Here is a 12,325-nt window from a genome sequence, read left to right on the forward strand (position 1 = left end):
ATCTAGGCCCTTAGAGGACAAGTATGTCAGCCCGTGAGGACAGCACTTAAGGAGGGCAAGGATTTGAAATCCGCCAGTTTGTGAGATCGTCACTTTGCTTTGCAGCCACTTTAGAAGATTATCTTATGCAGCATGAAGAGATGGCAGAGAGGATAGAGAAATTTTTTACTTGTGGCTTTAATAATGGTGCCACCTCAATAAATCTTCTCAGAGGCACACAGGTTGAGAGAAGTCACCATGGTTACAGTCTTGACATTCAATGTCTCCAGAGACAGTGATGTCACAGGCAGCCCTGGGTGTGTGATTCAGTTGAACTCTGAGATGGTTCTTATGTGACCTCATTTACAACAGCATCCTTTTCTTTTACACTCTGGATTAAAGTCTAGAGTGATTTGTGAGCAAAACAAATACAAACACACTTTCTTCTCTCAGGATGGAAGAATTTTGTTCATGTCACCTGTTTTCTTTTATCAAACTATTCTTAAAACACATACTACAAAATGATTTAAACCTTCAAGCTGTTAAGAACACCAAATATTTGGTAATGCCTGTGTAAATGTATGTCCTAAGTATTAAATTTTAAAAGTATTTACTCAAACAAAAATTGAAGGGCAGGGGACATTCTCTTGTGGTTTAAAGACAGAAATCAGATGTGTTAGTTCCAGAAACACATTTAAAATCTCTCATATTATCATTTGTTTATGTACATGTGCACATGTGTAGAAGTCATTGGAAAATTTGTAGGAGTCCATTATCTCTTTCACCATGTCTGTCCCGGAGACAGAACACAGGTCATTGCCCTTGGCCACAAACACCTCCACCCACCAAGTTGTCTTAATGGCTTCAGAAAAACTTTTGAAAAGAAAAATAAATGAATATAAGATTCAAGCCACACTTTATGTTTTCTAAGAGCTTTAATGCAGAGTGTCAAGGCACCCCCAACCCAGGAAGGCTTTGCCTCATTGGCCTCTCTCTTCTGGATCCTTGCAGTTTTGATTAAGCTTCAGTCTCACTTACTAAAGTAAAGCTGGCTGACTTTACTAAATTGATTTGCTTGTGGGTGTTGTTGTTGTTTGGGTTGGTTGGTTGATTTTTGGGTGTCTTGTTTTGTTATTTTTGTGGCCTCAGGATTTTTGTGTTTATTTGTCTGTTCCTTTCTTTTCCAGCATGTGGTCCTCTGTCTTCTAAACAGCTTGCGTACAGGGTGGTGTGATAGCTCAGTGGATAAAGTGTTGTTTGCAAAAGCATGAGGACCCATGTTTTGAGACAGCTGTGGCCATGTGTGTGTACACCTGGTGCTTGGGATTGAAGACAGACAAATCCAGAAGTTCGTCGAAGAAGAAGAGACATCAACCTCTGATTTTTCCACTTTCTCCTCACATCTACATGAGTGACCACACCCATACCCATTGGTTCATACACATACATGTAGCCCAGGTGCATGTGTGCTCGTGCACGCACACACACACACACAATGAAAATCAAGTCACAAAACATGTAAAAGTAACTTGACCATTTATCAGGAGTAAGTCCTCCTGGAGTGCATGTCTGGTGCCCTTAATGAAAACCATGGCAATCATGCTGAGAGTCTCAAACATTAATACTCAAATTCCCCCTGCACCCCTCCCCCACGAAGAACAACAGCAAGTGGGAAGTGAGACACCATGTTTCACCCTGTTCTCACAGGGCCACATCCCACTCTGTTCCCGGAAAATGCCTGGGTCATCTAACCACATGATCTGCCATCCTTGTACCCTCTGGGCTGTGCCTACTGAAAGGGACACCCAATGGCATTCTGATTTGTGAAAAATCAATCTTACTTATATATACAAGATTAAAATTAAAAACTGAGCTCTTGGGAGACTAGATAGTGGTCAGGATAAAACCAGCAATGTTTTTAAGTGGTCTGAGCCAACGATCTGTTCTCACCACACTTCTATGGAGGAGTCCTTCCCTGAGTGATGTCTCAAGGAAACAGATGGTCTCCTTAGAAATGGGTGAAGGTCTAATTTTATGGTTTAGTGTGTAAGAATCCATTAGCATCCTCCTCTAGTAAGCCTGTACCTAAACGTATATGAAAGATTAATTGGTTGGGATGTGAAATCTGTGACTGCGGAATTCAGGAATCTTCTGACTCCATTCTTCACACAAGCACTGTGTTCAGGGGTCGGGCTGTGCAACCATCCTGTATAAAGCAGTCATCACTAAGAGCAAAGAGGCTACTGGTTGGTGTTTGGTCCTACAGAACACACAGTTCGGAACATCACCAATGCCCTATGACAGCTGATGCCACCTAGGCCATCCCAGGCAGATTCCTTATACCTATAATATAGTGATTTTTTTTCTTATGCCTCATAAAAATCTAATAAAAACCAGGAATATCGGGTGGGGATATAACTTGGTGGTGGTACACTTTTCTGACATGAATTCAGTCTGCAGCAACAAAAGGGAAGGGTGGCCTCAGAACCAGAAGTGAGCAGGAGCTTGTCTTAAATCTGTGTTTACTTCTGTTAGAAATGTCTTACTCTGTAGACCAGGCTGGCCTCGAACTCAGAAATCCACCTGCCTCTGCCTCCCAAGTGCTGGGATTAAAGCATGAGCCATCACTGGCCGGCTAACATTTACACAATGGAGTACTACTCAGCTATTAAAAAGAATGAATTTATGAAATTCCTAGGCAAATGGATGGACATGGAGGGCATCATCCTGAGTGAGGTAACACAATCACAAAAGAACTCACATGATATGTACTCACTGATAAGTGGATATTAGCCCAGACACTTAGAATACCCAAGGTACAAGATACAATTTGCAAAACACATGAAAATCAAGAAGAACGAAAACCAAAGTGTGGACACTTTGCCCCTTCTTAGAATTGAGATCAAAACACCGGTGGTGGAAGAAGTTACTGAGACAAAGTTTGGAGCTGAGACGAAAGGATGGACCATCTAGAGACTACCATACCCGGGGATCCATCCTATAATCAGCCTCCAAACATTGACACCATTGCACACACTAGCAAGATTTTGCTGAAAGGACCCTAATATAGCTGTCTCTTGTGAGGCTATGCCGGGGGCCTAGCAAACACAGAAATGGATGCTCACAGTCAGCTATTGGATGGATCACAGGGCCCCCAATGGAGGAGCTAGAGAAAGTATCCAAGGAGCTAAAGGGAACTGCAACTCTATAGGTGGAACAACAATATGAACTAACCAGTGCCCCCCGGAGCTCGTGTCTCTAGCTGCATATGAATCAGAAGATGGTCTAGTCAGCCATCAGTGGAAAGAGAGGCCCATTGGTCGTGCAAACTTTATATGCCTCAGTACAGGGGAATGCCAGGGCCAAGAAGTGGGAGGGGGAGGGGGAGAGGAGTGGGGGGGTATGGGGGACTTTTGGAATAGCAGTGGAAATGTAAATGAAGAAAATATCTAATAAAAATATTTAAAAAGAAAGAAAGAAATGTCTTGAAAACCTCTCTGGGCAGTAATAAGAGGCCAGCTTACTTCCTCAAGAGCAGAACGTGATCCAGTTCATACTTGTATTTGCCTCTAGAAGGTGGTCTTCACTGACTTGGCTTATGAGTTGAGAAGAGAGAAGAAATGCAATTCCTTGTGGATTTTGTACTCAAATCCAGACCTTGGGAAGTCACAGCCTTTTCAGCCGACCTGGGGGGCTACTTGGTGAGGTCTCTTTACAGCTTCTCTAAAATGCACTTTCAAAACAAAAGTTAGAAAGCTCTCTGGCCCTTTCTCAAGAAGGGTCTCTTCCTGTTCAAATCCCATCCTGACCTTTTTGTTGAAGAAGAGTAAAATAATGCAGTAACAAAAACACAAGTGGCTGCCAAAGGAAGAGAGAGGAAAAAAAAAGAAGTTCCTGTAAGGGGCTGAAACAATAAATCTCCTCTCTGCTGACCTCCCAAAGGGAGTGCGTGTATTTCCTCTAGTTCTTTATCAGAATCCCCAAAATAAGTAGGAATGGGCAGCGTCTGCTCACAGTCAGTACACCTTTCCCATTTGCTAATACGGCCTGGCCAGGCTGAGAGGAATCCTTCCCTGCCTTACCCTGGACAGTGAAGCCACTGAGACCATCGGTAGGCACCATGCGGCTGCTTCAAGCGACTGTTCTTTTCTTCCTTTTGTCCAACAGTCTCTGCCACAGTGAGGACGGCAAAGGTACGGTCCTCTTATCTTTTCTGATGGTGTGGGTGAGCTGCTAGGCTCAGTTGATCCTCGGGGGCTTCTCTGATGAGTTGCTGCTTGATTGGCTGAACAGGGTACACAGAGTTAAGTTTGAAAGAGGCGGAGGAGGCAGTGCCACAAGTAGAGAGTTCGTTTCCACTGAAGGGAAATGTTTGCTGGTGTGAGGGCCTGAAAGTGTGTTAAATGGATTCGGAGAACGTCTCAGGAAATGTGTTAACTTTTTAGGGACTAAAAATAGAATTTTGACTTAAAATGTGCTAGTTTAAAACAACGACAAACAAACAAAATTATGGTCTTTTCCGTCATCGGCCCAGAATAATAGTGGATGGGGTAAGAGTGAAAGTCCATCACTGGAAACAGTGCTACCAAAGTCTCCAACAGTACAGCTCTCTTTCAGCTCTGGTAGGTAAAACTCCGTGCAGAAGTGAATGGTGATTCACCATTAGGCGAACACTAGCATCTTAGGGGACTGGGTAAGTGGCCATTGAAATGTATCTACTTTTGTTACAGAAATATATGCACACACAAACATAATTACATAATATTTTGTGTAACTTTCAGAACAAGCCAAACCCACCACCTATGCAGGTAAAACAAACAAACAAACAAACAAACAAACAAACAGATGCATGTTACCCTGAGTTAATGGGCAGTTGAGACAATGTTCACTTTTATTTCTAACTATTCTTAAGTAATACGAAATAAACCACAGTTAAATGTAATAGCTTATTAGGGTCCTGTGCTGGGTAAGGAGAAGAACATAAAAATGAATAAGGTGATTTCCTTGCCCACAGTGGTAAATGTACTATTGAGAGAAAGACGTGAGTGATTCTAGTATTAGACAGATTTAATAAGTATGAAAGCTAAAATGCACGCTACCCAAAGAAGCATTTGGGAAAGATTTGCTCTGACTCTAGGGGACGGGCGGCGTGCACTGTGAGAGGGTATGTGTTTGTGTGTGTGTGTGTGTGTGGGGGGGGGGGGAAGTAATCCAGAAAACTCAGTTCTAATTTTATTTGCCTGTCTCTTTTTCCAAAATTTACTGCCTAAAAGATTTTAATTTATAAAAACAATCAAACGTAGAAAATAATAAAAATCACTGGTCCAACTTGAGTTTACATTTTGCCAGTAATTTTTAAAAATACTGTTATAAACTGAGGATAAGTCTGAAGCATCATACAGTCTCCTATCCTGCATTTCTCCAGAAAGTTATAAGAGAGACTGAGAACTTGGGGTTTTACAAAAGTGCCCATGAGACTGACGACCTGCTTCTAAGTTACTCTTCAGTATGTCTTAGAACAGTTGAAAATGTCAACTCTACGACTTACTGCTCAAAATCGTGTGCCTCGTTAATATCAACTCTGAGAGCCCAAGCTGAGGCTCTTCACCATTGGGATCTACACACCTTAGACTGTGCAGCAGGCTGCCAGCACTTTTTAAATGCTGACTGGACTGCACATCCTGCAAACAAAGAGGAAGAGGGCCAGGGGACTTGTCTCCCTCCTGGGACTGTAAGAAAGAAGCTACCAAGGAGGACTACACAGAATGGCCCACAGATGTTTTCTTTTCTTTTCTTTTTTTTTGGGGGGGGGGGTTGTTTTTTTCAAGACAGGGTTTCTCTGTATAGCCCTGGCTGTCCTGGAACTCACTTTGTAGACCAGGCTGGCCTCCAACTCAGAAATCCGCCTGCCTCTGCCTCCCAAGTGCTGGGATTAAAAGCGTGGGCCACCACCGCCCAACCACAGGGCCCACAGGTGTTTTCTACTGGATCATTTAGGGAAAACACCAGCCTCCTCTAGCTCACTGGTCAAGGGTCCACTCTTGCTTTAAGAGTGGCAGCTTTCTAATGAGTTGTTAGCCCGTGCTGGAAAATTTCTCACTTGGGCAGTGAAAATATTTAAACAATATTTCCTTCACATCTGCCAACAAGCCTGCTTGATAACTTGAAGCCTGTATCTGGTGTGGGGGAAAAAGGGAGGGAGGGAGGGAGAGAGGGAGGGAGGGAGGGAGGGAGGAGGAAGGAGGAGGAGGAGGAAGGAGGCTGGGAGGAAGAGGCAGGAGAAGGTATGAATGGGGGAGAAAGAGGGAGATGGAGGGAAGGAGGGAGAGAGAGAGACAGAGAGAGAGAGAGAGAGAGAGAGAGAGAGAGAGAGGGAGAGAGAGAGAGAGAGAGAGAGAGAGAGAGAGAGAGAGAGAGAGAGAGAGAGAGAGGCTGATCGTAGAAAAGGAAGTTGGGCCTGAGCACCACCGATTGACCCTTGAGAGTGGCCTGGGTGGGACAGAGAGACTTTCCTGTCCACATGGAAGACTTTGATGCACCTGGCTTTGCCAGTGGATGTTTCCTTCGCAGATTGGGCACAGGAAATGAAGCATTTCCTAAGTTCACCTAGTCAGTTCTTTCCTTAACTCCCTGTTCGAGGAGGACATTGAGTTCAGAGCTTCATGGGCCCCTCACGGTTAGGATGATAAACAAATTTATCTGCAGAGTCAATTACTGGGGTTTGGGAGGGAGAGATTTTCGCTCTAAAATTCAGACTGTCAAGTAAGTACATGCTTTTTTTTTTTTTTTTTATCTGAAATTGACTTCTAAATATGATTTTTTTTTCCTGAGAAATTGAGTACTTCCCCTTCCGGTGTTTTTGTCAATCTCGGGTTTAAACATGATCTAGGCAACGAGACTGTTGTTGAAATCCAGAGACTATCTGCATGACAGCAAGAAGTTTTTGTTGTTAGGATGCTGTTCTAAGACTTTGCAGTGTTCAGCTTGGAGAGCTGCCCTATAGAACTGTGTCGCAGAGGTTCCTGAAGGGGACTGCTACTCTTCCTGAGGTCTTCTAAGTTGTACTTAAAACTGAACAGTCACTCCAATGGTTTGTAAGTCTAGAGGGGTGAGGTTTCTGAGTCTGAGACTCAGAGATGCTAAATGAAGATTCCAAGAAAATGGACAACTAGGACACACACACACACACACACACACACACACACCACACATACACACACACACACACACACACACACACACACACACACCACACACACACCACACACACACACCACACACACACACACACACACACACACACACCACACACACACACACACACACACACACAGACACATGTTTCCCTCTAACATTTTCTTTTTAATAGGATAGGTAGAAACAGGACACTAAATAATAATATCAGAAAGATTTAATTGCTACGAGGAATTCATTTGTAGTGACAATACTCAATTTTATAAAACAAAAAATTGATTGAACACACTATAAGAAGACACCGTGCTACATCCAGTGACTTTATGGAAACTAATAGGAGCCATTCCCCAGGTTAGATAGAGTGAGAAGAGACAGAAGCAGGTAACATGAATTCTGCTGTGTTATAAATCTTAAGGAATAAGTAAAGAGCAGTATAAAAAATTCACTAGTTGCTTAATCTGGTATGTTGGGAAAATAAGAATGTGACAAACATTACAACTTGAAATCAGGAGGTTCAAGGTGAATATAGAATGTTTCAAAATAGGGGCATTGTAAAAACATCAGTGTATTCTAGTCTAGAAATAGAAGGTAGCCATATTTTGAACATGGCTGCCTACTAGAAAGCAGAGTGCAAAGAATAGTATCAGGAGATGTTAAATGGCAACATGAGAAAAAGAGATGACTATCCCTGGAGGTAGCTCAAGATGAGGCAGATTCCAAACTTGTATAAAGCTCTGGGTTCAAGTCCCACGCTTCCAAATAAATAGGAAAGAAATATTGACTCTTATAGTTGACAATTAAGACCTGTAGCAGTTGCTTGAGATGGGGTTTTATCATCCTAGTTATAAACCAGGAGGATCAATATGTCAGCAGAATATTGATTAAACTATTGGGGTCAGGAGAGATAAAAGACCAAGAAGCCAATTTACAAGTCACTAAGTCTGAAAGTCTACCATTGAGTTGTAAAAATGGGTCTAGGGAAGGCTGCACAGATGTAGAGTACATGTAATTCATTGTATCCTCTTTTTACTGCTGATGAGAGACAATCTAAGACAGGGTTGTGTGAATGCTAGAATTGGGCAAATGGTTTCAGAGCAGAGACCAGGAAAGATCCAAAGAGATTGTTTAGGAAAAATACTGGTGCTACGACAGCAAGCTTCAATCCTGGGGAGGCATGTGGCTGGGATGTGCCAGGAGCTGGAGATACTGTTGAAAGGTAAAGCACTCCTTAGCTCTCTGTTCAAAGGTTAATAACCTCATGGTGACAATAGCATGGATACTCAATTTCCCTCTTGTCTGGGTGCCCATGCTTTGCACTCTGCAAGGTTCCATGATAGTTATTCATTGGAACATCATACTTCTTACTCCACACTGCAAGCACCGTACAGTTGCCAGTAACTGTATATATACTGTATATAAAAATAATATAATAAACAAATAATACAAATATAATACACAGTACAATAACTATGAATAAAATAATAAACAAATAGTATAAAATAGTTATAGGAATTTGCTTAGTCCTTCTACTGAGCTTAATTTTCGTCCATATTTCTTACTTGGAATAAGCAATCTGCTATAGTAATTCAATGTGGAGAAAATGCAATGCGAACAGTATTTGGCCCACAGGGTGTTTGTTTACCATCCTTCCCTCTGTGACTCATTTTAAAATGGTCTTTACCTAAAACTAAAAGTGATCGATCATATGTCATTAATGTGTGAAATACTTTCTGGATATTCATAACATTTTCTTCAACAAACTCTCTTCTCATTTTATTTTAGAGATCACAAGGATCCAGAAAATTGAGATAATATTAGTACTTGATGGTTTCAGAAACTAATCTGTTAGATAACAGTCATTTCCCTTTTGGTCCCAAGCTTCAGGTAAATATTTTAATTTATGAATCATGTTATGATTCAAGTTACTAATATTTTTTCATTAGTAATCAATTTCCAATGGGCTCTTTAATAATTTGAAATGAACATTTCTAAGCATTGATTTCCAAAGTAAGAATTTTACTGGGACATAAAATTCCTGTATCATCTCTTTTCTTCCTTCTGAATTCCTAGGGCCATTATGGTTTTATTGAGTCAGACAGTGATGTCTTGGAGTGTGAAATCTCTCAGAAGAAAAACTTAGAAGTTCAATTGGTTGGGGGGGACTCTACACACCACAGCCCATGACAGAAGAATAAACACAAGAAAATTAGTGTTCCAGTAACATCTAATAGGGCCAATTAAAAAGCTCCTCTTCTGAGATTTTTGTACCCCGCAGACAGCTGTATCAGTAGACATAATAACTGTTCCCTAAATAGAAGCAGGTACTGTGTGAGAATTAGACACCTGGTTGCTGTTCCTCACATCTTTCCTGGCCATGAGAACTCCAGCCGTTGCTGTGGCAGCCATCTGTACACAGGTGCAGACAAACAGTATTCTCCTTCACTTCCATGACTCTATTTTGCTTTATGTCTGGTGCTATTCTGATACTAACATATGTTTCAGAATCCTACCTGATTATTTTTAAAGCTTTGAAATTTAGTACAGTAGCATTAGCCTCCCACAAGACATCAATCTGATGAAGCAGGAAGGACATGTGTGAGAATGCTTCCTCCTTTCCCATTCCCATCTCCCCAGCCCAGTAATTTCTGCTTGCTTGCTTCCTTCCTTTCTTTCCTTCCTCCCTCCCTCTCTCTCTCTCTCTCTCTCTATCTTTCTTCCTTCCTTTCTTTCTTTCTTTCTTTCTTTCTTTCTTTCTTTCTTTCTTTCTTTCTTTCTTCCTTCCTTCCTTCCTTCCTTCCTTTCTTTCTTTCTTTCTTTCTTTCTTTCTTTCTTTCTTTCTTTCTTTGTGTGTGTTTGTGTATGTGCACATGCGTGTGTACATGCATGCATTCATGTGTGTGAGCATGTGTGTAGTTTGTCAGGAGATTCCTGTCCATGTGTGTATGCATAGGAGAGATAGTTCAATGCTAGGTATCTTCCTCAGCGGTTAGTTTATCACCTAATTTCAGGAGACAGCTCCTTTCAATAAACACAGAGCTCAGTGATTCAGCCTATAAGTTCAAAGGATCTTGTCTCTAAATTCCTCATGCTGAAATTACAGATATGCACCTTTTTTTTTTTTTGAGGGTTGGGGTAAGATCTGAACTCAGGTTCTTAAGCACTTTGCCCAACTGAGCCACGTCCCCGGCCCAGTACTTTCCTTTTCTTCCAGAATTCAATACTTTTTCACTTTGCCAGAGTCACTGCTCTGGCCCCCACTCTGTTCTGTCTTGCCATCACAGTCCTTTATAGACTAAGGAGAAGCTCATCCCGATTTCATAGTCTGCTTCCCGGAGGACACACTCATCTCAGTGAGAACATTTGGACTTGGGTGATGGCGTATGCCTCAGTATAGATTAGTTACAGAGTCTCCTCACTTACATGACTCTAAAGTGTTGATCGTTCTCTCCTTGACAAGCTAAACAATAGTCTAAAGAGAAGCTGCTCTGAAGAAATCAGTTGTGATGGCCTATGTCTAAAAAGTCAGTATCATTGATTTTACTGAAATGTGCACTGCGTACTAATCTCTCCAATCAGTAATCTCCTCGCTGAAGCCTTTATAAAGTGTGTCAGGACCAGAAGATGGTGATGACACTTGAATCTGGTCCACATCAGCCCCCAGCAGTAGCTACACAACATCTGTGAGCATCGGTCCTTGGTGGTGCTGAGAACGTTACATGTCTCTTCTGTCACAGCATTTCAAGGCTGTCTGTACCACATCTGTTTCACTGACTAAGGAGCAGAGGCTCAAAAAGAGTGGGATGTGACAGTGGGACCACATGGCACGGAATCCAACAAGGCTTCCCCTGTAACTTGCTACCTCCCGTGTACACTTGAGTTTCCTGATAATAAAAAAAATAATGCAGTTAGAGATCTACCAATCAATCAGAAGAGTTGAGAAACCACTGCTGCCTCTCATGGCATCTACGGGATTTCTGCTTAGAAATAAACGCATTTAATATGCTGGGTTCAAATGAATCTCATGGAATGTGTTAGAAGGAACTGTTGTCATTTGGGCCCCTGACTTTTGTCATGATGGTTGAAACAAAATGAACCTGCCTCTAAGGGTCAGTGAAACAGATATGGGGTTTATAGGAGCAGAAGGAAGTAAATAAAGGGAAACTTACTGAATGAATCCCTTAATGTCCAGTTATTATCGTTCTAGATTCAGAATGTCTGGATTCATTGTGTCTATTGTGTGAATTACTTAACTTCCAGCATCCTGAGTTAACTTAGGAATAAGTGCAATCCTCATCTTATAGGGACACTGAGGGAGGAAGTGGAGTGATGTGCACGGATGCTATAGAATGGGTAGCAAGTCCTATACAAGCTTTACTCTACTTTGGGACTTAAAGGTCTATCTAATATTATATCCCATCATTTAGATACAGTGTTTTTTTTTTAATTTCAAACTGATTCCAGTTAGAATCAATTAATAAATATGTTGCTAACTCTCACATGATAAAATAAAAGCTCATGAAAAAAATTTCACACAGTATAATTGTATTCTAGGAATATGGACGCTGAATTCAGTTGTAGTCACAACATACACAAGTGAAAATTGTATATGTGAATTCATGTAATTTCTTGAATGATTTCAAATTCATAAGCTATTAAACCTGCTTCATTAATCAATCACTCAGATCAGTAGGTATAAAGGGAGAGTCAGAATCTTTTAATGGTGTGACTCCATTGATGATACATGGACTAATCTCTAAGACAGATACCACCCCAAAGACTGTGTGTGCAGCACAAACTGGAGATGGTGGGTTTTAAAAGAGGAAAGAGAATGCACCATTGGGTGGGTAGGAAAGGTGCAGATCTTGAAAGTGGAGTAGATGAATGAGTGTTATCAAAACACATGGACAAAGTAAATTCTCAAAAAAATATTATTTTAAAAATATTACATATTGAAATATATAATTTATATATTTTTATATATTTTATAAAAGTTTAATATATTTTTAAAGTTTTCTATATTTAATAAAAAATCATTTTGTTTGAAAATAGCCAATATCTATTATATTTTAAGGCAGGGTCTCTCACTGAGTAGCCCTGGGTGACCTTAAACTTGCATAGATGAACCTGGCATTATAAACTGATAGAAATCTGC

General features: G+C 41.1%; 1 protein-coding gene across 3 annotated transcripts in view; it reads left to right on the top strand.

The window, feature by feature from the left end:
- The first annotated feature begins 3,921 nt into the window (after positions 1-3,921).
- Positions 3,922-12,325, top strand: part of Emcn (endomucin) — a 90,008-nt gene continuing 81,604 nt past the window's right edge. For 2 of the 3 annotated variants that reach the window (NM_001163522.1, NM_016885.2), the window contains exon 1: positions 3,938-4,172. In NM_001163522.1, the coding sequence (NP_001156994.1) occupies positions 4,100-4,172 (73 nt within the window). In that variant the 5' untranslated portion in view covers positions 3,938-4,099. Of the gene's footprint in view, positions 4,173-12,325 lie in introns of all 3 variants that reach the window. The other variant, XM_006501842.3, reaches the window with a different exon arrangement.

Source organism: Mus musculus, chromosome 3 (genome assembly GCF_000001635.26).
Source record: "Mus musculus strain C57BL/6J chromosome 3, GRCm38.p6 C57BL/6J".
NCBI lineage: Eukaryota > Metazoa > Chordata > Mammalia > Rodentia > Muridae > Mus > Mus musculus.